We start from the raw sequence: 25,353 nt of genomic DNA, 5'->3' as shown, positions 1-25,353 counted from the left end.
TTGCTGCATGGTCGACAATACGTGGGACGTCGAATGCCGTAAACGTCGCTGGCCTTTTGTGACCTATCACTCAAAGGTCTCCTTGGGCGTAGGCCGAAAGTGCAATAGATAACTTACTTCTAACTCCTTCGAAGACGTCTAAGCAAATTGAAAGAATACTTCCGTAAATATTTAAGCCTGGAACCGAAGAATGAGCTGATTCGGCAAAACGAGCTCAGTGTTTGTTGTACGAATTTATCATTCACTAACATCATGCACCTCTAAATCAGCTGTGTTATTTTTCTGATTTCGTTAGTCAGTCACAAACGAGATCGCTTTGTAGCTCAGATGATTGAACTCTTTAATTTCAGTCATTCTTCTATCTTTCTGATACCTGTATTCTAAAGCATAAAACATTACTTACTAAAAGGTAAGAATAACTAATATTTATTACAACCGAATTTCTTTTTTATTGCTTACCCAACACGTGGAACAACATAAACTTATTTACATGTCAAATGATGAATTATTGAAGACTTCATGAATCTTCTCCGTCTCACATTGATCTAAAAGTGCATGAAAATGGCTTTGTGCCTTTGGAATCACTGAACGCCCTTCGGACTCGGTTAGCAGTATTACTGAGAGAGTATTACCGAGCGAATATGACATATTCTGCAGGTACAACATTTGCTCCACACTTTGTCAACGCGATCGAGAAAGAATCTCGCACAGACGCTCGTTTCAGCATCGGTACATGCGACTGCTTGTTCCGGCCCCAGACAGTCGTCCATATAAGAAAAAAGACTTTTGACGTTACTTGCCGATTAATCTATTAGCCAATCAAAAAAAAAAAAAAGAAACAGAGGAGAAGTATTCTACTGCACTCTCTGCTGTTGATGTTTATGAGTGCAACGAACAGCTCCGTCGGTTCTTCTGCTAGTGTTCTGTTTCCTTTTTTCCCTCCGAATGAAATACTCTTCATGGAGTATGGAAATTTTACTTAATGTATTTCAGAGAAAACTTCTATAGGAAGTCCTTACCACATCAGTCTCCACCAAAAATTAACTGGTACGGATTGTATGCGTCGCATTGAATTCTGCGGATGGACTCAACTTCAGATTTAGAGGGATGACATATTTATTAATTTGATTTTATTTACTGACAAGGCTACGTTCACGAACCGTGATAATGTTAATTTGCTTAACATGCATTATTGGGCAACTGAAAATCCATCTTGGCTGCGACAAGCTGCACACAAAAAAGTGGTCGGTTAATGTATGGTGTGGGATTCTGGAGGAGAGATTTATAGGCCCGTAGTTCATCGACGGAAATCTCAATAGTAAGAAGTACACCACACTCCTGCAAGAAACATTAGGTCTGTTATTGAAAGAAATACCTGTAGGAACAAGGAACAGAATGTGGTATCAACACGATAGGTGTCCGGTACATTTTTCGCTGATGGTTAGAAATGAGTTGCAGAGACAATTGCCAAATCGTTGGATTGGACGCGGAGGAGATGTGTCGTAGGCGGCTCGTTCGCCAGACTTGACGCATCTAGATTTTTTATTGTGGGGATTCGTAAAAGACATTGTTTATAAAGACGTTCCAACTACACCTGAAGATATGCGGGAGACATTTGTCAGAGCATGTGCTTCGATAAGTGCCGATGCGATAAGGAATACCACTCAATCCATTATAAGAAGATTGCAGCACTGCATTGATACCAAAGGTCATCACGTCGAACACCTTCTGTATATGGACGTTCATGCCCCCTTTGTGACCTTCGTTGATCTTCAAAGACCTTACTGTTACGCATCACTGGATTCGTCTCGATAGCCGCTACCAGATAATAAATACCAAACTATAGCATCCATTTCAAAAAATCAAGTTGACTTTAATATCCCTGACACGACTCCACCTAGCAATTAAAAAACCAACGTTATATTATGGGTCCCTTTGTCCCATGCAACGTTTGTCCCATAAACTTTTCAGTTCCTATCATACTTTCGGAGCTATTCTTGGTGGCAATAGTTAGTGACTCACCCTGTATATATTAATATATGTGTGGGGTCTGCATTTTACATTAGCCAAAGACCTGATATCACACATAAAAAAATTACGAAACTAGCTTTAATGGTAATCACGTCTGTATAGACCACCGTATATGCGTAAAACGGGTGGAACATATTTGGTTGTTGTTGTTGTTGTGGTCTTCAGTCCTGAGACTGGTTTGATGCAGCTCTCCATGCTACTCTATCCTGTGCAAGCTTCTTCATCTCCCAGTACCTACTGCAACCTACATCCTTCTGAATCTGCTTAGTGTATTGATCTCTTGGTCTCCCTCTACGATTTTTACCCTCCAAGCTGCCCTCCAATGCTAAATTTGTGATCCCCTGATGCCTCAAAACATGTCCTACCAACCGATCCCTTCTTCTAGTCAAGTTGTGCCATAAACTTCTCTTCTCCCCAGTCCTATTCGATACCTCCTCATTAGTTACATGATCTACCCACCTTATCTTCAGCATTCTTCTGTAGCACCACATTTCGAAAGCTTCTATTCTCTTCTTGTCCAAACTGGTTATCCTCCATGTTTCACTTCCATACATGGCTACACTCCATACAAATACTTTCAGAAACGACTTCCTGACACTTAAATCTATACTCGATGTTAACAAATTTCTCTTCTTCAGAATCGATTTCCTTGCCATTGCCAGTCTACATTTTATATCCTCTCTACTTCGACGATCATCAATTATTTTACTCCCTTAATAGCAAAACTCCTTTACTACTTTAAGTGTCTCATTTCCTAATCTAATCCCCTCAGCATCACCCGATTTAATTTGACTACATTCCATTATCCTCGTTTTGCTTTTGTTGATGTTCATCTTATATCCTCGTTTCAAGACACTATCCATTTCGTTCAACTGCTCTTCCAAGTCCTTTGCTGTCTCTGACAGAATTACAATGCCATCGGCGAACTTCAAAGTTTTTACTTCTTCTCCATGAATTTTAATACCTACTCCGAATTTTTCTTTTGTTTCCTTTACTGCTTGCTCAATATACAGATTGAATAACATCGGGGAGAGGCTACAACCCTGTCTCACTCCTTTCCCAACCACTACTTCCCTTTCATGCCCCTCGACTCTTATAACTGCCATCTGGTTTCTGTACAAATTGTAAATAGCTTTTCGCTCCCTGTATTTTACCCCTGCCACCTTCAGAATTTGAAAGAGAGTATTCCAGTTAACGTTGTCAAAAGCTTTCTCTAAGTCTACAAATGCTAGAAACCTAGGTTTGCCTTTTCTTAATCTTTCTTCTAAGATAAGTCGTAAGGTTAGTATTGCCTCACGTATTCCAACATTTCTACGGAATCCAAACTGATCTTCACCGAGGTCCGCTTCTACCAGTTTTTACATTCGTCTGTAAAGAATTTGCGTTAGTATTTTGCAGCTGTGACTTATTAAACTGATAGTTCGGTAATTTTCACATCTGTCAACACCTGCTTTCTTTGGGATTGGAATTATTATATTCTTCTTGAAGTCTGTGGGTATTTCGCCTGTCTCATACATCTTGCTCACCAGATGGTAGAGTTTTGTCATGACTGGCTCTCCCAAGGCCATCAGTAGTTCTAATGGAATGTTGTCTACTCCCGGGGCCTTGTTTCGACTCAGGTCTTTCAGTGCTCTGTCATACTCTTCACGCAGTATCTTTGGTTAAGAAATAAAAATAAAATCAATTAGAAAAAGAAGAAGAATAGGTTTTCTTGTCTTGAACTAGCGACTCTAGACGAATGGCTACAGTTACTCACCAGCTGCATACAACTTTCATTTACTTCCAGCGTAGCACACACATCTGTCCGACCAAAGAAAGCCGCTGCAGAATCTCTACTACTAGACACCGGTAGGTTTCTTTCATCGGATGTGGTCGTAAACATTGCCGTCGGTTTATAAGTTCAGAGTTCGTAGGCGGCAGTTTTCTGGAAGGGCCAGGGCAGGGCGAGGGGCGTATGATGCAGGCCGGCTTCTTAAAGCCGACGTGCGCCCAGCGCGGGGTCAAAGGTCGCGCGCGTAAAGTTCACGCACTGGCGGGCGGGCGTGCTGCTTGTTTGGAAACACTTGCGCAGCAGCAGCGGCAACGGGCGGCAGCCTAATTATAGCTGGCACTCCTCGACCTAGCCAGGCCGTAGCCGCCGCGCTACGATCGCCGCGAATCGCTGCGTGCTCCTTGCGTCGCCGTGCTAAACTCTGCGTGTTTCAGCGCGTGCTGCGTGCCGGCGACAGCGAGTCTGTCTCGTGCGAAGGCTCGCGGCGGCTGCGCAGTGCGGCAGCTACGCAGCTGACCAAAGTCTGTGGCGACGTGCTTGCGAGTCACTGTAGCTGTCTTTCAGGTTCCTGAGGCCCAATTCACGCAGACATGGTGTTGCGCGGGCGCCTGGCGGCGGCGAGTCAGGGACATGGCACAGACGGGACGCGACCGAGTCTCGCTTACCTCGCACTGTCGCAGAAACGAGGGAAGATCGTCCTACGATTGTATCAGAATACGTCGTCTTCATCACACGAAGGCATTGATGCACTGAATCTCTCATAACTAGTAAATGTTGAACAGCGACGAAAATGATGGGTACAGTCGTTATGAGTGGGAAGAAATGTGGTACATTCCACGTAATGAAAGTTCTGAACATGTATCCTGAACGTTTCTACACTCCTGGAAATTGAAATAAGAACACCGTGAATTCATTGTCCCAGGAAGGGGAAACTTTATTGACACATTCCTGGGGTCAGATACATCACATGATCACACTGACAGAACCACAGGCACATAGACACAGGCAACAGAGCATGCACAATGTCGGCGCTAGTACAGTGTATATCCACCTTTCGCAGCAATGCAGGCTGCTATTCTCCCATGGAGACGATCGTAGAGATGCTGGATGTATTCCTGTGGAACGGCTTGCCATGCCATTTCCACCTGGCGCCTCAGTTGGACCAGCGTTCGTGCTGGACGTGCAGACCGCGTGAGACGACGCTTCACCCAGTCCCAAACATGCTCAATGGGGGACAGATCCGGAGATCTTGCTGGCCAGGGTAGTTGACTTACACCTTCTAGAGCACGTTGGGTGGCACGGGATACATGCGGACGTGCATTGTCCTGTTGGAACAGCAAGTTCCCTTGCCGGTCTAGGAATGGTAGAACGATGGGTTCGATGACGGTTTGGATGTACCGTGCACTATTCAGTGTCCCCTCGACGATCACCAGTGGTGTACGGCCAGTGTAGGAGATCGCTCCCCACACCATGATGCAGGGTGTTGGCCCTGTGTGCCTCGGTCGGTTGCAGTCCTGATTGTGGCGCTCACCTGCACGGCGCCAAACACGCATACGACCATCATTGGCACCAAGGCAGAAGCGACTCTCATCGCTGAAGACGACACGTCTCCATTCGTCCCTCCATTCACGCCTGTCGCGACACCACTGGAGGCGGGCTGCACGATGTTGGGGCGTGAGCGGAAGACGGCCTAACGGTGTGCGGGACCGTAGCCCAGCTTCATGGAGACGGTTGCGAATAGTCCTCGCCGATACCCCTAGGAGCAACAGTGTCCCTAATTTGCTGGGAAGTGGCGGTGCGGTCCCCTACGGCACTGCGTAGGATCCTACGGTCTTGGCGTGCATCCGTGCGTCGCTGCGGTCCGGTCCCAGGTCGACGGGCACGTGCACCTTCCGCCGACCACTGGCGACAACATCGATGTACTGTGGAGACCTCACGCCCCACGTGTTGAGCAATTCGGCGGTACGTCCACCCGGCTTCCCGCATGCCCACTATACGCCCTCGCTCAAAGTCCGTCAACTGCACATACGGTTCACGTCCACGCTGTCGCGGCATGCTACCAGTGTTAAAGACTGCGATGGAGCTCCGTATGCCACGGCAAACTGGCTGACACTGACGGCGGCGGTGCACAAATGCTGCGCAGCTAGCGCCATTCGACGGCCAACACCGCGGTTCCTGGTGTGTCCGCTGTGCCGTGCGTGTGATCATTGCTTGTACAGCCCTCTCGCAGTGTCCGGAGCAAGTATGGTGGGTCTGACACACCGGTGTCAATGTGTTCTTTTTTCCATTTCCAGGAGTGTAGCATTTTTACAGAGTGTGTCAGAAGTGCTTCAGTATTGCGTTACACAATGTGAAGGACAGCATTCAGAGAAAAGCAGCGAAACTGGAATGGTTTGATTATAATTCCAATTTTTCATATCCTTTTTATTTGAACTTGAGCCTAAATATTGCTGATTTTGTGAGAGATGTTCAAAATATTACGACACTTTTCTAAACTCTGAAGGCCTGCTTAGGTAGAACTGTGTTTCCAGGATTACGTACGTCAGTCGGAAAAAATGGAACCCTTAGAGGATCACTTTTTAGTCCGTCCATCCATCTGTCCGACTGCCATGACCGCTTTTTTCAGGAGCAGCCAGAGGTAACAAGTTGAAATTTATGTCAAATACTAAGGTCCGTGGTCCCTTGGTAGTGTAAATAATTTAAGCATATAAGTCAATGCAACCAAAAGATACCCGCAGACTCGCCTTATCAAAACCTGTAGATGAACTTCTTCAATAAAATTCTTCAGGGTATCAGACCGCATCGTCATAATTTAAAATGCGCCAACGTTTCGGCCAGCGTTGCAGCTAGCCTTCATCAGGGCCTTACGTTAACGTAAGGCCCTGATGAAGGCTAGCTGCAACGCTGGCCGAAACGTTGGCGCATTTTAAATTATGACGATGCGGTCTGATACCCTGAAGAATTTTATTGAAGAAGACAACGGCCGCGGAAGCCTACGCTTACATGTAGATGAACTATCTACATAGTTGGCGGGTTGGGGATAATGCGCGTGGCTGGAAACCGAGAGGTTGCATGATCGAATCTCGGTCGGATTACAGGTTTTTCAGTCTTCATTTTAACCAGAAACAACACGTGGTTCGAACTCCACGTTAAACTCTAGGTCCTCTTTATCAATTGCATAACTGTGGTAGGTCAGAAACACGCAAATCGCATCTGACAGAAAGACTGGCACCACGCCACTGGAACAAAGAAAACTATTATTTTTATCCATATACATAATTAAGTTTGTATGGATCCCTCAAAGAGCGCTTCCGGTCTTTCATCCACACTATTAATTTAGTAAGTCCCGGTTTCAAAATATTGAAATGGGAAAACTGTTAGAAGATGACCTTGGGGAACGTCAGTTTGCATTCCACAGCACGCAACCAGCAACACGCGACGAAGTACTGACCTTATGATTTATGTTATAAGGGGGGCCCACGACGTTCGGATCACGGATTTACTTCAAACATTGTACACTTTTAGTAGTCCTTTAGCACAATATAATATGCTAGTAGTAAGGCGCACTATTTAGGCGATTTAGAGAAAATCGCAAGAGGATTTTTGCGCGTCAACGATGTACCAGTATGTTGCGACCTAGAGCAGAGATGGTGACGTCGCATAAAGTTTTGCTGAAAATATATACCTGTCGTGATTTCTGAAATCTCTTATACCTGCAACCGGGAACATACAGAGAACATTGCACCTGGATGCTTCGATCTGCAGACACTTATTTCAGAGGCGAGGAACAGACTTGGAAAGCCCAAACCTTGATTAATAAAAGTGCAAATACCTTTATACAGTAATACAATACGTCACAACATGCCAAAGTACGAGAGTAATGTACAATTCATCGTTGGATGCGCTTCCGACATTACAAGTTGCAGGATGATATTTTTCATAAATTCACGCAAAACGTAAATTAAAGAGCCATCTAACACTTCGAATGAATGCAATTTTCTCGCATGCTCAAGAAAGTTTCATACTTTCTATGGAACTACAAAACTCGTTGACAATTTGAAAAAAAATTTATTTCATCCCACAATTTGATGTAAATCATGCGTAATACATTCTCGTAAATATCGGAACCGAAAATTGGCGGTGTTCAAAATGGTTCAAATGGCTCTGAGAACTATGGGACTTAACATCTGTGGTCATCAGTCCCCTAGAACTTAGAACTACTTAAACCTAACCAACCTAAGGACATCACACACATCCATGCCCCAGGCAGGATTCGAACCTGCGACCGTAGCAGTCACGCGGTTCCAGACTGAAGCGCCTAAAGCCGCATGACCACACCGGCCGGCGGCGATGTGCAAATCGATGTATTCCATCCTCACGACAAGCAATTTTTCATTCGTTGTCAATCAAATACGAACAAGTTTGAAGCGCCTGATAAAGTTTTTAACTTGTCTGTAAAAGTAAGATTTGTGTATGTATCGTAACAATAAAAATTAGTAAACAGCCAAATAACGTTGGAAATTCAAATTTAAAAAATGATTGAGACTCCATCCAGCAATCCACTGATTACGGAGCTTGAACGGTAAACACACGGCTGCCGCCAGCTCGTGCTCAAGGTCACAGCGCAACGGTACGTTATTGATACATAAAAATTCACTTGCTATTTTCTCGAAAATCACCTGAACAGTGTGCCTTACTACTTTCACTTTATGTTGTCCTAATAGATAAAGTACAAAGGTGTACAAAGTCTGAAGTAAATCTGTGACCCGAACGACATGGCCTCTTCTCTAAAGAAAGGCAAATCTACGTTATAGCATTTGTAGACTTAGAGACAGCTTTTGACAATGTTCACTGCCCAATTTGTACAGCAACCACTGTGCCGTTGTAAGACTGCAAGAACACGAAATGGAAGCAAAAGTTAAGAAGGGGTTTGTGACAGGATTGTAAACTCTACCGACCATACTCACTATGTACATTGCACAAGTTTAAAGGAAACCAAGGAGATATTTCGAAAGGGGATGAAAGTACAGTGAGAAGAACTGAAAATTTTAAGGTTTGCCGATGACACTAATTCTGTAAAAGACATGTGACAGCATTTGAATGGAATGGACAGTGAGTTGAAAAGAGGTTATAAAATGTAGCTCAACAAAGCTGAGAGAACGGTAATAAACTGTAGTCGAATTCAACCAGGTATTACTGACAGAATTATTCAATTGGAGCTACTGTATCGAATTGGAGGAAAAAAAATTTGTGGCACAGCTTCACTAAAAGAAGGTATCAGTTTCTAGGGCAAATCCTGAGGCATCGAGGAATAGTCAATTTGGAAATGAAACTGTGTGTGTGTGTGTGTGTGTGTGTGTGTGTCTGTGTGTGTCGTTTGTCTTCGCGTGTTCGTAGGGCGGGGGGGGGGGGAGGTAGGGGGGGTAAAACTGTAGCTTCTTGCCAAAAATGAGTCGTCGCGTAAATATTCTTTTTGTTGGTTGTACTGAATGTAGATCCTCTGCTTGCTGCGACGATCGAGCATCTGTCCGCGTTCTACCGCAAATTTTTTCACTGTTTACAAGTTAATTTTACTTTTCGCTATGTTCTTATCTAAGATAAATTTATATATCATAGTGTACTCACACATAACATCTGTATGTATAACTGGTGTTAAATAACGGGCGACCAAACAGTTTTCGCTCGAATGCCGTACAGTCCAGAATCTGTATGCCAACCAGACAAAATCTGCGTAAGCACTGAAGCAATCAGTTCACCGACGTACCAGGTTGAAGATATCCGTTTGGTAAAACACCGTGTCCTGCTGCGCGAAGTATTCCTTGACTGCCTGCTGCACGTCCTCATCCAACAAAAACCGTCGACCAGTCAAGAACTTTCCAAGAGACCGAAGGGGTGATAATAGCATGGTTTGAGATCGGTACTGTAGAGCGAGCGATCGAGTGTTTCGCACTCGAGTTGGCGTAACTCCTGCGTAACGACATTTGTGATATCGGGACGTGCGATATCAGGAAGCAATAGCACTCCCCTGTCGCGCACCAGTCCGCAAGTGTGTATTTTGACAGCCATTGTGCACCATAATCATTGCTCATCCTTTGCTGGATATATACCGGTGTTTGTCCTTTCGTCGGCCAAGAAAAAGAACAAATGCTCGGTCCTGTTTGGACGCATTTGATAATTACGTCGCCATAGTTCGCGTCTCCATGTTTACCGCATGTGTCGCAAAGACTCGAATACCACTGTAACTCCTTGCTACATGTCTGTGCTTGTAGACCCGCTTTGAAGGCGCTACAGTGCATATACGCTGCAGCAATGCCCTTCTCAAACGGAAACTTTTTGATCGCCCCTTATAGAAGGGCGCCGTACAAGGTCCGAGCAAAACATCACAACATCGACACATAACGCCCTTGGTCTAATTTGCTAACCTCCTTCAATGATCACACATTCTAAGTATGAGTAAAATGTGCTTCAATTAAACTCAACGTTCAAAAAATTAAAAGTACAGACAAGGGCATAAAACTGTGTAAAATGTTAGCATATTTAGTGTGCAGGATCGGAACCCAAACACAGAACATAACCCTTCGCGGTCAGTGTTCTTGTGACTAAGATCAACCATCACTCCCTCCCTCCCACCCAACTTGCCAACTTCAGTCATTACGTCACCACCTACTTTTCAATCTTCGCAGAAATTCTCCTACATATGTAGCTGGACTACCACTCCTGAAAAAATTGGATATGGCGCAGGAATGGCCTAACACAAAGGGATTGTTTCAAAAACGTATCTCTCTCACTGAATCAGACTCTGCACCGAAAATAGTGCATGTTTCTAATGAAAGATTGTTTCTGGAATATACTTCATATTTTTTCATGATCTGTCAAGGAACACACATCATTTGAGATCAATGAATATACTCGCAACTGAACAATAAACTAGCAACAATTCTTTTGATAGCAATATTAATAATGTAAAAAGTATTTAAGTTTCTGTATTCGCCGATGCCTCAGATGAACATCAGGGGCTCGAAATGCGTAGTAAACTAATTAACATGACAATAATCCGCCTCAGTTGCCAAATATTACTGGTCTTTACCCAGGTTTCAGCTAGAGTAATCTAGCCTTCTTCAGAAGCGTAAAAGAAACTAATACATGCCAGAATAAGGCACGGTCAAACATAAAAAGCTAAAGTACCGTGGTACCAAGTCAAGCTATGTTACTTAGCTGAGAAACAGCCCCGGCCCCACTTCGTGGAAAGCGGTCGGTCAGCCGCGGATGCTACGTTGGGCTACGTAACTTGACATGGTACCACGATACGTTGGCTTTTCATGTTTGACCGTGCTTATTCTGGCATGGATTAGTTTATTTTATGCTTCTGAAGAAGGCAAGATTACTCTAGCTGAAACCTGGGTAAAGACCAGTAATGTTTCGCAACTGAGGCTGATTTTTGACATATTAATTTATCGCAGTTGCTGACAGGGCTGCAACATGTTAAAAATTCTTAAATAAATTAACGTTGCAAAGTTCAAATGGTTCAAATGGCTCTGAGCACTATGGGACTTAACATCTATGGTCACCAGTCCCCTAGAACGTAGAACTACTTAAACCTAACTAACCTAAGGACAGCACACAACACCCAGCCATCACGAGGCAGAGAAAATCCCTGACCCCGCCGGGAATCGAACCCGGGAACCCGGGCGTGGGAAGCGAGAACGCTACCGCACGACCACGAGATGCGGGCCGTTGCAAAGTGAATATTCCGTAATTATGATGGCTGATTACGGTATACACATACAACCTTCATTATAACACAGTCACAGAAAGCCAATACTGCCAGTGTGGCATTCGGTTTATTCTATTCCCTGAACTTACTTTTATGTTTGCAATAGAGTTAATGTCATACACTAACTCCTAATAGAGTACAACACAACGTAGAACTCACATGATTTCAGATGTCTTTATAACACACATTTGGGACATGATTATATAAATATGATTAGGTTTATAGAACTGTTCATGGACTCTGACCTTCACAGCACAGTATGGTGCGAAGCCTCCGTGTGCTGTAATTAGATGCACTAAACCTCGAGAGACTGAAGCAAACAGGACAACAATATGTTGCTAGTAACTACATCTACAAGGTGTGTAAGCGACTGCACGAAGATTAACAACGCTTGATGGAAAACCGGGATGAACATGTATACACTAAAACATTTCTCTACGGTTTCCTCCAGCAACCTATCAAGTGAAGTCACAGGACTGACAATAATGTGCGTTCTTCTGCATTTGATGCTTGCACTTTCTTCGTCAAAAGGCGTTGCCAAGTTTGACATGTGTGGTCACCTAAAGAAATACAAGAACCTCGGGCTCTATAACTTGTCTCATATAGCGGTTACTGTACGTAGTGGAAACAGTAACTACCGCAAAATACCTTGGAATAACCCCGCCAGAGCGACCTGAGATGGAATAACCATGTAAAACCAGTTGTATGAAAAACAGGCGCCAGGTTGTGATTCATTGGAAGGATCATAAGCAAATTTAATTCCCCATAAAAGTGACTAAAAAAAACACTTGTCAGACCGATTTCTGAGTATTTCTCATCGGCCTGGCAATTTCACCAGCTTGGGCATTTAGAAGAGGTAGAACATATCCAACAACGAACGGCACGTTTCGTCATGGGATCACTTCGTTGGCACGAGAACGTTGCGGAGACAAACAGCAAACTCAAGTGGTAAACTCTACACACCTTTGGGACATGATTTTCATGACGAATAGGTTTACTCTTGAAATTTCAAGAGCGAACACTGCGAAATAAATCGGGTAACATACTACTTTCTCCCACATGCGTTTCGTGAAATAGCCACAGCGAGAAATCAGATAAATTAGAGATCCTATGGAGGTTTACCAGCAGGCACTCTTCCCAACAGCATCCGCAAACGAACAGGGAAGGAAGTAAAAACACAGCAAACTCAAGTGGTAAACTCTACAAGAGAGGCATTTTCATGACGAATAGGTTTACTATTGAAATTTCAAGAGCGAACACTGCGAAATAAATCGGGCAACATACTACTTTCTCCTACATGCGTTTCGTGAAATAGCCACAGCGAGAAATCAGATAAATTAGAGATCCTATGGAGGTTTACCAGCAGGCACTCTTTCCAACAGCATTCGCAAACGAACTGGGAAGGAAGTAAAAACACAGGCGTACAAAAAGTACCCTCCGCTGACATCGTAAGGTTCCTTACAGACTATGTATATGTAGGCGTATTACCATGATTGTAGCAGTCGAGATCATGTGTCCAGTGCCACCCGACACAGTCTCGTCGACGCAGATAGCTTTTCACCCACTATAGTGATCAAGATCGAATCATCATTGTGAATGAGGTTGCATGTTGCTCGTACTTTGATATGGTCACATTGTCATATCGTACTACGCCACGAACGACCGTCTTCTATCCACTGATTTAACAAGTGCATCACTGTTGTAACAACACTCACCTGTTGATACAGCGCTTATCTACGTTGAAGAGGTAGAGTAGTCGTTCCTTTCAACTTTTCGCTTCGTTAGAAGATTCTGCATTGACTGAGATCGACAAAATACTGAACTTTCCGATCTCGCAGTAGATGTTGCAGCTAGGTCCCTCTACAGTACTATCCATCTGTTACTGGCAGACATTCCCCATTTCGGATACGTATATGCCATCGTCCTTTAGCGTTTCCTTTTTTACGATCATTGGTTTATAAACAGATGTGCTATCACCGCTTGTCGTTAGTTGTTGTATCAGGTATGTGTGTCTGTACTGTACCTAACTGAAAGCTTTAACAGCTTCATAAGGACAGAGTAAATAATGGATTAAATAAATAAGCAGCTAACTGAAAATTAAATCTGCGCTCAGGCACTGAAGACCACACGATTCTCACTGGCTGCGGTGACATCCGCTGCGATTCTCCTAACAAAGAAAAATTCCTGGCAGAACAGAAGTTGAACCCGAGTCCTCTGCATGGCCAACACACGCATACTGATCGCTCAGCTATGGAGACAGACAAATAAATAAGTAAATAAACAATCTAATCTTCCAATGTATTGTAATTATTGGTGTCTAAGGTAAAAACTCAGTTTCGCATGGTTTGAAAATAATGAATGCATTTCTGAAGCCGCAAATGCTGCAATGTTTTTCTCAACGCAGATGGATGCAATGGCTCAGTTAACGAATTATGTGCATGAAAGAGAGAGAGTGGCTCTGAGCTTTCAGATACTTGGCCACAGCAACGTTTTGAATATTGTCTCTTTCGACAGGTTCGGGTAGCCAACTTCACAAATGTGTTTATTTTGTATACAAAGTGCTCAACCATTCACGTCAAAACATAGTAGCTTCTTTTTCGTTTGCCGGCCGCGGTAGCCGTGCGGTTCTGGCGCTGCAGTCCGGAACCGCGAGGCTGCTACGGTCGCAGGTTCGAATCCTGCCTCGGGCATGGGTGTGTGTGATGTCCTTAGGTTAGTTAGGTTTAAGTAGTTCTAAGTTCTAGGGGACTTATGACCTAAGATGTTGAGTCCCATAGTGCTCAGAGCCATTTGAATCTTTTTCGTTTACAAACTATGCCACTTTCTTAAGGACTTTAGTACGCAGAACAGTCCAGTCTGTCACAATTTGGCAGTAGAAATGATTTCTGAGTGTATCGATGGATTTCATCAACATTATAATACTGAAAACATTAACAATACATACTGAATATATGGACTGTCAACTTTAAGGTGATTAGTAAATGTCTACTGTTTTGTTTCATGTTTTTCCATTTTCCATTTCATTCAAATAATCAAAGGATTTCTAGAAAAAATTTTAGTCGTCTGAGACAATTCTTCTGGCTGTCTTCATCCAACAACTCCTTATTTCTCTATTCAATCCTACTCACAAAACAATAACTTGTTAGTCACTTACGTGAACACAGCCGTGCGGATTTTTCTCGTTACGTAACACATCTGAGATGCTATTAAAGCGAGTCGCAAAGCCAGTACTAATCATTCAATGTTATTCGAGGATGTCTTTGTATTATGCAACGAATAACAACATTCAGTATCAGACAAACTACGTTTCGCATAGTAGTAAAAGCATAACCAGTGCATGTATATTATGATTCCTTTACATACAGGATTTTCCCCATTACAAGTTCCCATTGTTTCGCCCATGCACTGCACCAACGTATGTAGTCGGTAAGACAGGATTTTTATGTTATTTATACAACTGGAGCAGTTATCAGTGGTTATCAACAAAGTGGTAAAGTACTGTCACTAATCAAAACAACCGTGATATGCGTGTTACGTTAACACAACGCTCATGGTGAAATGCGCCAGTGAGTCAGATGCAACACAACGCTGACATGCGAATGTAACGCAGGTCGATTATCTGCCCAGACCACCACATGATGCTCCCTGACTTACCACTGCTTCACTCTGAGTCATATATGTCATCAAAATCCAGAGTACAACCAATGTAATTCGGCGTGTTCATGACCATACCGTGAATGACGATCCCCAATTTGTTGGTGTGTCAACGTTTGAATTTCCAGTGCTTTTACAAGGTATAGTGCATCACACGCAGCCATGTAACACTGCGGAAGTTTTGGGCTGTTTATGCTGTCAGTACTTGTGTCATATCATTCAGGTTACCGTGAACATCAAGCAGGATGGCTGCCTCAACATTCCCGGTGACCAAGTTTCGGCCGTTTCTTCTTCATCTTCATGATGAGTGCGCTGTGGACAACTCCGTCTTCCACAGTGACAACAGCCGTGTTCACAGGACTGCAAGCATACGTTCCGTGTTTGGTGAACACTAAGGCATCCTATCGCACCGCGAATGGTCCGCCAAATCAGCCGATCGCAGTCCAACAGAAAATGTGTAGGAATATTTGGAACAGCTGATGAAATTTGCCAGTTCACATCCCCGCACCCGCAGTATAGTAGCTACGTAGAATCTCACCATCAATGACTAACTTCACTAAATACAACATAACTAAGAAACTTGTGGATCGTTTTCCTAGCCGATTGTGGACATTATCAAGGATTTACACGGTATTAGCGTGACGTCACCTGGGGTGACTAATATTTTTTCCGTTCTTTTTACTTCGATTCGTAGTTCTCGTACAAAAAAAAAAAAGAAAGGAGTTTCACTTAACATTATTCGTTGTATATACATACGACAGACATCGTTGAATAATATTATCTAATTTTATCACTAGAAAACTAGCCTCTAAAACGCAAACGAAGAGTGGAAATGGAAATAGATTTAAGTGCTAATTCAAAGACAATATATGTCTTTCTGTGAAGAACTTTTTTGTACCAAGAAAATTCAGAAGGTATTCTGATATCACAGAATTAAGCACCATCACAGCCAAAAGTGAGATAAATCAGAAAATAAGTAATTTATTAAGAACGTTGTATGTACCAAAACAATTTTTTTTTCTTAAGCGCCTTGTGATGATACAAGTGCCTTGCGATAACACAAGTACAGAAATATAACAGTAATATAGCAGTAATATTTTAAGTAGTAAACTGTAGTTATCAAAAACCATTTCTCGTTTCTTTTAAATTTCTCAAGAAGCAATAACAAAATTAAATGCAAGAAAGAAAATCTCCCAGTATTAACTTCAGTTTTTTACACAACTCCATTGAGATGTTGCAGAGTTTACTGTAAAACTCCCTACGATGTTGGGGAAGAAGTAGCAATATCGTCAACAGATCTTTCTGTTTTGCAACTGACAAACTGGCTGGACTTTCGGATGAAATACAGAATGACTTGCATCTGCCATGGTCTTACCTCTTCTGAATACATGGACATTTTCCATTGTTCTGTTTCAGAGTAATAACTTTTGTATACATATTTGAGTTGAGCGATAATGCGACACTTTGAGCCTACTGCATTTGGAGGTCTTATACGCCAGCATTAACTAAGAAAGCAGTTGTATGCATTGAATTTACAAGCAGGGGGTTCGTAACTCTGGCCAACTCAACAGTCTTGCGTAAATCTTGTGAAACAAAGACTTTGCTTACCTTGCTTCGTTCATCTGTAATTGCAAAAACTCTGTCGTAGCTCATAAACTTATGCTCACTCACCAAAAATTTGTATGTCATTTCTACAAACAGTCCCAGGGTAAATAGAGGAGTCCGTAACGCATGGCACTTGCAACTCCTTTGGGAAGCACTGCTTGGCACAAAAACCATGCACCTTCTAGTAATGAATGTTTGACACTTTTTCTCCATGCTTTGACACTCGGAACAAGTCTGCGGATATACAACAGAGTAGCGAGAACACAACTGCATAGAAAACAAGTTTTGTGATTAGAAATCTTTCCATTTCCACTCTTCAGATCCCCTTTCGTTAGACCAGAGGGGGCCCCCTCTTGCTGAGCAGTAAGTAGTGTGTCTGTAATGAGCTGCGGGGCGTGGTCACGTGACGTGGTGTGTTGTTGTTGCAGGTCGCTGCCGAAACTGAGCAGCCAGGACGAGGATGGGCCGACCCCTCACTCGCAGTTCACGGGCGTGGCGCACTTCGAGCCCATCCCACACGACCACGACTTCTGTGAGAGAGTCGTCATCAACGTGAGTGTCGCGTCGCGCCAGCTTCCCCCTGGCCGCTCATCCACAGGCTGAGTGCCTCGCCTCGGCCTTCCGCTTCCTACCATCTGACAGAAATCGCATAACTGATTTTCAAATGTAAAGTGATAGTGTAACTGCCATTATTTGCTCCGTACAGACGGTAGCTGACATCATTTCCGGATTATCCACTTGGTATCCGTCACTACATTTGTTAATTACATTAAATGAAAATTGCTTCTGCCACAACGTCCTTTATTAAAGGCGATCACCTTACGAATATTAATGCTCAATCTTCTGGCTTTTCAGTGTGTTACATGGCAAAGGATAGGTTCGTAGCCTGTAATTATTTGGACCGTAGCACATGGAGAGCACCACGGGACCGTACACCAGGCGTTCGGAATTGGCTTGGCAGACCATACGGTACCATGTGGCTTACACATATTCTCTTGTTTTATGATGTTGATCTGAAGGATGGTAACCCATCCTCTTCTGAGTGAATATAATTGCCTACGAAAAAAATTCTGGAAGATGGAGGATTACACAATGTGGTAGAATTTTCTCTCTCTCTACCTCTACCTCTACCTCTACATGTACCTCTACCTCTCAACTCCCCTCTGTCGCTCCGTAGCTCTCCCTAAACCCGTTCGTCTATTCTTTATAGTAAATGGTGCAATGGGCAAAAGTAACAGAAATACTAGAGCCGTACAGATTCTTTGGTGTGTGTAACGTTTCACATGGAAATACCTACAATCAAATGTGGGTGCTTAAACTCCGGCGTCAGCAAAACACCAATGTACATTTGTTCTTATCCAAATATATTTCGCATTTTCTGTTGGTCTCGAGCGATATCTGGAAAATATCGCACGAACTTCATGGGTTTTTTCTATTTTAGGTCTAAAAACTATAAAATGTGCATTTTGTTTTGATAGCTCACGCGAAACTACGTTTACTGCGAAAGTGGATTTCTACAGGTCTGCTTTCTTTCATGCACATGTTATAAACAATGCACGCAACAGTTTTTAGAAAAACAGCTGTGAAGGTTGTACAATATTTTTACAAAAAGAAATCGGGAACCACAGAAAATGACACACACGGGTCGAAACACGTTCAGGGAGATAGAATAAAGAAATACGTCGTGTTATACACACAGCCGTGTTTAAAAATACTAATTTAATTCTAAAAAAAGGGAGAAACGTCAGCAGGAACTTCCAACCCAAGTGAAATGATTGTCTACAGCTAAACAAGAGCAATGTCATTTAATGAAAAAGGACTGCACACTAGCAGAATTCGTTGTGAGTAACTCGCTGATAAAACAAGTGAAACCTTCAAACTATTTAGCCTGCGGCGGCAGTTACACTATCTAATCAAGAGCATACGACACTTATTTGTGGCCATTAACATGGGGAGTGTCCACCCTTCACCATCATGACAGTTTCAGCTGTACTGGGGACACCTTCAGTGAGTCGTCTGAGGCCACAACAGCCTAAACCAGAAAAGGTTTGGAGCGAATTCGGTGCTACAATTCATCTCATAGATGTACCAGCCAGTTCACGTCGGGGTTTCGGACAAGCCAGTCCATTTCACGAATGTAACTGTCCACAAACGTTTGCCTCATAGATGCTGCTTTATGGCAGGGGTCATTCACTCCTGAACATCTATTAACACAATTAATATTGTCACTGCTCCATGTCCTAATAGCTCTAATGGAATTATGCACATTTTCTTGGTATGATGAAGAGCTGCAGTAGTCATGAGATGGCGCTAATAGAGTCGTCCATGTGCTATTCCACAGAATTCTCACACATAATAATGGACAAACATTGCTACAATAACCACTCAGTTCTCCTAACTAAAGTGCTTCCCCTACCCTGGCTTTCTGATCTCACTAATTATTTTAGTACCTAATCCCTGAACAGGAACCAGTATTCATAACACACAACAACAGAATTAATTTTTCACATTAAAGAACAAGGCAAAAAAACATACGTCTTGTATCTATAACATTGTGTTTAGTGTCTTGCATAGTGATGTACCTTGTCATTTGTTAGCACCCGAACACATTAACATTACTTTAGAGTTAAGAGGGTATACTATCATAATCAAAGAGGGTACCTCATCTTTTATCAGCACTGTGTGGCAAAAGTATATCTGTTCATATTTTGTGCTAACTGTGATGAGTGTCCGTCAACTTTTTTCTTCGTCGCATCTCCTCTTGTCTCAAACGAAGCCTTTCTGTATAGAATTACTTTTCGGAGGAACTATTCATGGGGAAAATTTGGTATATATGAGGCATAATCAGCAATCTGAATGGAGCGAAAAGCAAAGGGACCTCATTATTTCTTCATTAACAGACTACTAGGTTCTTTGAAATGTCGTCCGTCTATGCAACTATATGAAAGCTCTTTGTTCTGTAGCATACGAGTTTCGCTGCTTCTTATTTATGAAGCATCTTCAGTGGCCTGGAATATATGTTTATCTTTGTAACAACTGCGTTATGTAATGATTCCAGATATGTTACTGTATTAAAGTTTTCTGTTATTGTCTTGTTGTTAGCCAAGAAACAAGCTTATGAGCGCAAGGTTCATACCGTTAAATTACTATTTGATTCTGTTTAGGATTTTGTGATCTTCATATTCCATATGTGCCGTTCAGGAGGTGTAGCTAGTTGGCCTGCGTACACCAGTATGTCTGATTTTCGGCTCTTGCGAGCAAATTTCAAATGAACACTTCACTTTCATTGTGGGTTGCTCGTGAGTATTTAATGTGTATTTTCTTGTCATCTGTCGTAGTGTTCTTTTCGTTCATCTTTTAGTTGCGTTGTGGTGTCTGTATGTACTTCGATGTTCGTTTATTTGTCATATGGGTTCCTCTGGGAAAAGCGGTGGGGGAGGGGGAGGCAGTTGAATGGAGGGAATAGCGAATTATAGTATTTTTTCATATTTGAGTGTCGGTGTTGGGAAGATTAAGTTATTGTTTAGTCTGGTTGTGTTCTACAGTGAGTTATTGTTTTAGTGCCTGACAAAGTCAGTGAGTTCTTACTTACATTGACTTGGTCCTTTATTACCGTCTTGTTCATTGCAGCAGCTCTTTGTGTGTGAAAGTTTTCTTGCAATGTTAATTTTCTGTTCTGACTGTTCCTTCTAATTATTTTCATATACTGTTCCACATTAGATATTTCATTCCCATGTTAGTTAGATGTTCAGCAAAAGTAGAATTGCTATTTGCATAAACCCAGCTTCTTATGGTTCTTTGTATCGAGTTTTAAAACTTCTGCCTGTCATCCTCAAATTTTCTGACTTGCACTCCTAACAGATCCTAACAGGTGTATACCAGGTCCTTGGTATTTCATTGATTTTTCTATTGGTTTCTGAAAGTGAGACTGGATTATGTTTTTTGTTGTATATGCTATGTGTATTCCTTTTTCTGAAGTACTTTCTGTGTGTTAATTTTTTTTAAGCCATGTCATGAATGTGTGTGCTGTTGTTTTACTGTTGAATTTGCAGTTTTATGGTGATGATATCCTCTGCTTATTGTTATTTAGTTGTGTTTTGTGGTTGGTCTTTTATTGTATGGGTATTATATGACTTGCTGTTGCCTATGGGCTGTTGTGTTTCTAATTCTTTTTCATTGTGTTTATTTTTTTATTTTTTTTTTTTTTTTTTTTTTTTTTTTTTTTTTTTTTTTTTTGCGACTGGGATTTTATTAAGTCTAAATTTCTCATGTTAGAGAGCTGCTAGCTCGTGATTTTGTATCTGGTTTCATATGGCATGTATAATCGTATGCGTTGCTGTTTGTTTTCTGTAAATACCAAAGTAGTGACTATTGTCATCTCTTTTTAGTACTTGTATTTGTATTTATTTTTCTTTCTCTATGGAGAATTAGATATAATACGAATACTATTTATGTCTGCGTGAAGTTTGTTTATTTTATCTGTTTGTTCGTCTATCATATAGATTAATAATACACAAATCTGTAGCAGTAAACAGTATCGTATCATTTATTTGCATTTCGTATCCGTTAGGCCAATGATAATGCTTCGTAAACAAAAAGATGTGAAACGCCAATAGCAGGAAACAAACAGCCCTTCACTTAGTTGAGTAGATGGATCCTATCTCCAAGACTGCAGAAGCAATAATTCAAGAACAGTCTATACATAGTTTCCTGCCGTTATGTAGACAGGAGTAACACCACCAGCAGTCGACCAATGGTGTAAACGCCCAGAAGATGACCCTTACGTCGGGTTGAAACAGTTTGGCGGCATTATAACAATAATAAATGCGATTAAGACTGTTCTTGAATTATTGATTAATCATACTAATCGCTGCTTCTCTCCACAACAATGTTGTCCAAAAATCACTGCAGAAGCAATTAAGGAACAACGAAAAACATAAAAAATGACAGAACTACTAGCTCTTGAATCTTAATACAAAACAATAAGCTGGACATAGCTGTAGAACTCTAAGAACAATTAGTGTGATCATCATCATTAATGTTCGGCCCAAAGGCGGGTTTTCACATGGTAGCTGTCAATGCTCTCCTGTCTTCCGCCACCCTCTTCAGCTCCATGTAATTTCCACTTTCCTCTATCTCTTGTATCATCTTCCTTCTGTTCCTTCTTCTCGATCTCCTCCCACAAACTAGTCGTTCCAAAGAGCCTGTTAGCAAGCACTCCAGTCTCAAAGCATGTCCCATCCAGTTCTTCTTCCTTTCTCTTATAATATCCAACAGTCTTCTCTCACCAACCCTTTCCAACATTCTTTCGCTATTCACTCTATCTATCCAGCATATCCACCCCATTCTACTCCAAGTCCACACTTCAAATGCTTCCAGCCTTTTTTCGTCATATCGCTCAGTTTCCATGTTTCTATCCCATAGAGTGCCACACTCCAGAAAGAACTCTCGCCAAGCCTTTTCCTTAGATCTTCATCCAGTTTACCACATAATAATCTACTCTTTCTCTCGAATGCCTTCTTCGCTAACGCAATGAGAGTTTTCACCTCCTTGTGACATCTCAAGTCTTCTGTCATCGCACTTCCAAGGCATTTAATTGTTCTTACTTCGATAATAATAACTTTTCCTAACTTTATATTTGCCAGTCTCCTTGCTGTGCCGATGACCATACACTTTTTTCTGTAGTTATTCTCCCCCATGTTCCACTTCAGCTTCATTCAAATCTTTTCACATTTTGTCTATGGTTCGTTCACTTTCTCCTGCTAATACCACGTTCCAGCAAAATTTTATACATTGTATTCTAGTCCTTGTAACACATACTCCTTTTTCCCCCCTCTAAAAGTTTCTCAATAATCTCTTTCAGGTATAAGTTGCATACCATAGGGGAGAGGCAACAACCTTGTCTAACGCCCCTTACTATGCTGCTTCCTTCTGACATTTCATTTCAAGTTCTTATTCGTACTTCCTTTTGTAAGTACAGAGTCTCTGCTAGTAGTCTCTCCTTCCATTCTACTCCTTTCCTCTTCAAAACACCCACCAGTTTGTCGAAAGCTTTTTGCAAATCTATAAAAACAACATTAATTTTTCTACCTTTGTCAGTACATCTTTCACGCTATGATTCTTAACAGGCTAATAGCATCTGTTGTTTCTTTTACTCTTCAAAATCCGAACTGAGTCCGCCCCCTCCCCCCCCCCCCCCCCAACTTACCACGCATCATTTTATTCATCACTCTCAGCAATACTTCAACTGCTAGAAAAATTAGACTGGTAGTCCTATGCTGTGATCTGAGGTTTTCTCGGCGTACAGAAATTTTTAGGTATTTCTGGCTTTCTCATTTGGCATCATCACCATTGCAAGAAAGTGCTCAGGCCATTCCCCTTTGTCGTGTATCTAATTACAGAGGTAACTGTTGCCTTTCTTTCCCTGTTTTCCATCCTCTTCTACACTTTTGCTGGGAAGTTATCGATTCCACGTCTCCCGATTCTTCATCTCTTTCAGCACCTTATGTTGCTGTTTGTTCTCATTGACAGGCAAACAAATAACCCCAGATTCGCACTTAACCACGCAATTCTATATAACAGAAGTCAGCTAACGTAGAAAACTTCCCCGTTTATTAAATAATATCCGACCTTAACATAACATTTTTTAAATAAAATTTTAAAGCAATCGATTACCCGTCATTTATTCCAGTCTTCTATTGTCAAAACTAATCAAGGCTGTCTATATCACGAAATTCATGTAATTTTGATTGCACATTTTTTCAGATGTCAGTATGTTAAAAAATTCAAAAAACTAATATTTTAGATTTATTATGATACTAAAGTAGCAGTAAACTTACTCATCACAATTTCTAGTTTCCCCTACGGCAGAAAAATATAAATAAATTACTGGGAAGAACTCACTCTTCACCAAGTAATATAAAACTGTCTGTGAGTGAAACAAGGCTCTCCCAAAGCGTAGTACTCAACCTCCGACAGCTCTTTATTACAACCAGCTATTCAAGTCTCCCTGGAAATCGAATTCCTTTACAGTTAATAGGCAGTTCAAATGTTTTTCATATATTATTCTCTTCCCAGTGCCCCCGTAGGATGTTAGCGATGTCATATATCTATAGCGTTTATTTTATGTAATTAGTAGCATACCCGTAAATCCTTCGCATTTGCTACGGGAATCATATACTGCCTTATCTTCTTCCCCCCCCCCCCCTCTCTCTCCCTCCCCCCTCTCCCCCTTTCCCCCCCTCTCCCCCCCCCCACCTTTCTCTGTCCATTTCCTCCCCCATCCCTCTCTATCTCCTCTCTCCTGACCGTCACCTTTCGCACCCTCTCTGACCATCTCCTCTTTCCAACTTCTTCTGATCTTGAGTCTTGTATATTGTCATTGCAAACGAAACGTTGATTGGAAATTGATGTCGCTTAAAATGAAAGGGTAAATCGGTTGGATCATTGGTACACGGCGTATGTCAGAGATCTCTCCTACTTCAGTGACAGTATTTCGCACAGTTTTAATCTGCAAAAGAGTTTTGGACGATTCAGATTCCGTAGTAGTATTCTGATCATAAGATGATAAGCCAAAAATACAGCTATCCTGTTTTCTGTTAACACTAACCGCGAGGAAGGAAACAAAACAGCACATCGTTGTGTATTCAATTTTTTGTTTAAAATTGCATATAGGGAGAACGAATAAATATGGGAAAAATAGTTTAGTGCCTTGCTTCCTTAGATCGTTAAAACTGACTATGAGAAGGAAAATGAAACCGAACATTTTCACAGCACAGCACTGCATTTTCTTTCCCGCAGTCGACTTTAACAGTAAATCTGTACATTGTTGTTTAGGAAAATATGTCGTCTCTGTTCGTCTGAGTGTTAACTGCACTGTGTTAAAATCTGAAGTAAATTGGTCAAGAACTTTTCGAGATTTTTGGTAACGTTAAGCACCGTCTTGTTGTACAGTAGTATAGATGTCATAGACATCGATGAAATGAACTCTTCAGTCCTTCAACTGAATGAGTCCCTGACAAAAATTATTACCGTTCTTCATACGTGATAGGCCTCATCACATTTTAGTCACATTGTTGGAGATCCAGGATGTATATCTACTACGTCATATGAACAGCAAAGGGACGATCGGTGCAACCCAGCGCCTGCACATTCGGTCGAATACAATTTGTCGGATTTTTCTCGCAGTGGAACCGTGAAGTATTAGTTTGTTTAAGGAAAACTACAAACTTGATTCGCACAATCCCCTCTGCGAAACGAAGACAAAAAATATGTTCACTAAGTTAGTTATGCATTTGCTACGGTTTCTTGAAATCGGCAAGTGTAATTTTTTTAGTTATGCATTTACTACAGGTTCTTGAAATCGGCAAGTGTATTTTTTAAGGCCGCGCTTTTTTTGTAATTTATTTATTTATTAACATTACATCATTACAACGTAACATCTTTACAACAATACATGAACAGAAATGTAATTGTGCGTAACAGTTGAATATTATACAGAAACGAAATCATTTAAAGA

The 25,353-nt window shown here is 41.8% G+C and overlaps 1 protein-coding gene across 1 annotated transcript in view; it reads left to right on the top strand.

Annotated features, from left to right (window-relative positions):
- The window catches only part of LOC124795814 (potassium voltage-gated channel protein Shaker), a gene marked incomplete at its 5' end in the record, with an annotated part of 1,054,256 nt that overhangs the window by 411,506 nt on the left and 617,397 nt on the right, over positions 1–25,353 (top strand). Inside the window, one exon of the mRNA XM_047259896.1 lies at positions 17,264–17,387. Within this exon, the coding sequence (XP_047115852.1) occupies positions 17,264–17,387 (124 nt within the window). The remainder of the gene's footprint in view (positions 1–17,263; positions 17,388–25,353) is intronic.

The sequence above is a fragment of the Schistocerca piceifrons genome, chromosome 4, assembly GCF_021461385.2.
Source record: "Schistocerca piceifrons isolate TAMUIC-IGC-003096 chromosome 4, iqSchPice1.1, whole genome shotgun sequence".
NCBI lineage: Eukaryota > Metazoa > Arthropoda > Insecta > Orthoptera > Acrididae > Schistocerca > Schistocerca piceifrons.
This window is presented reverse-complemented; position numbering and strand designations above follow the sequence as displayed.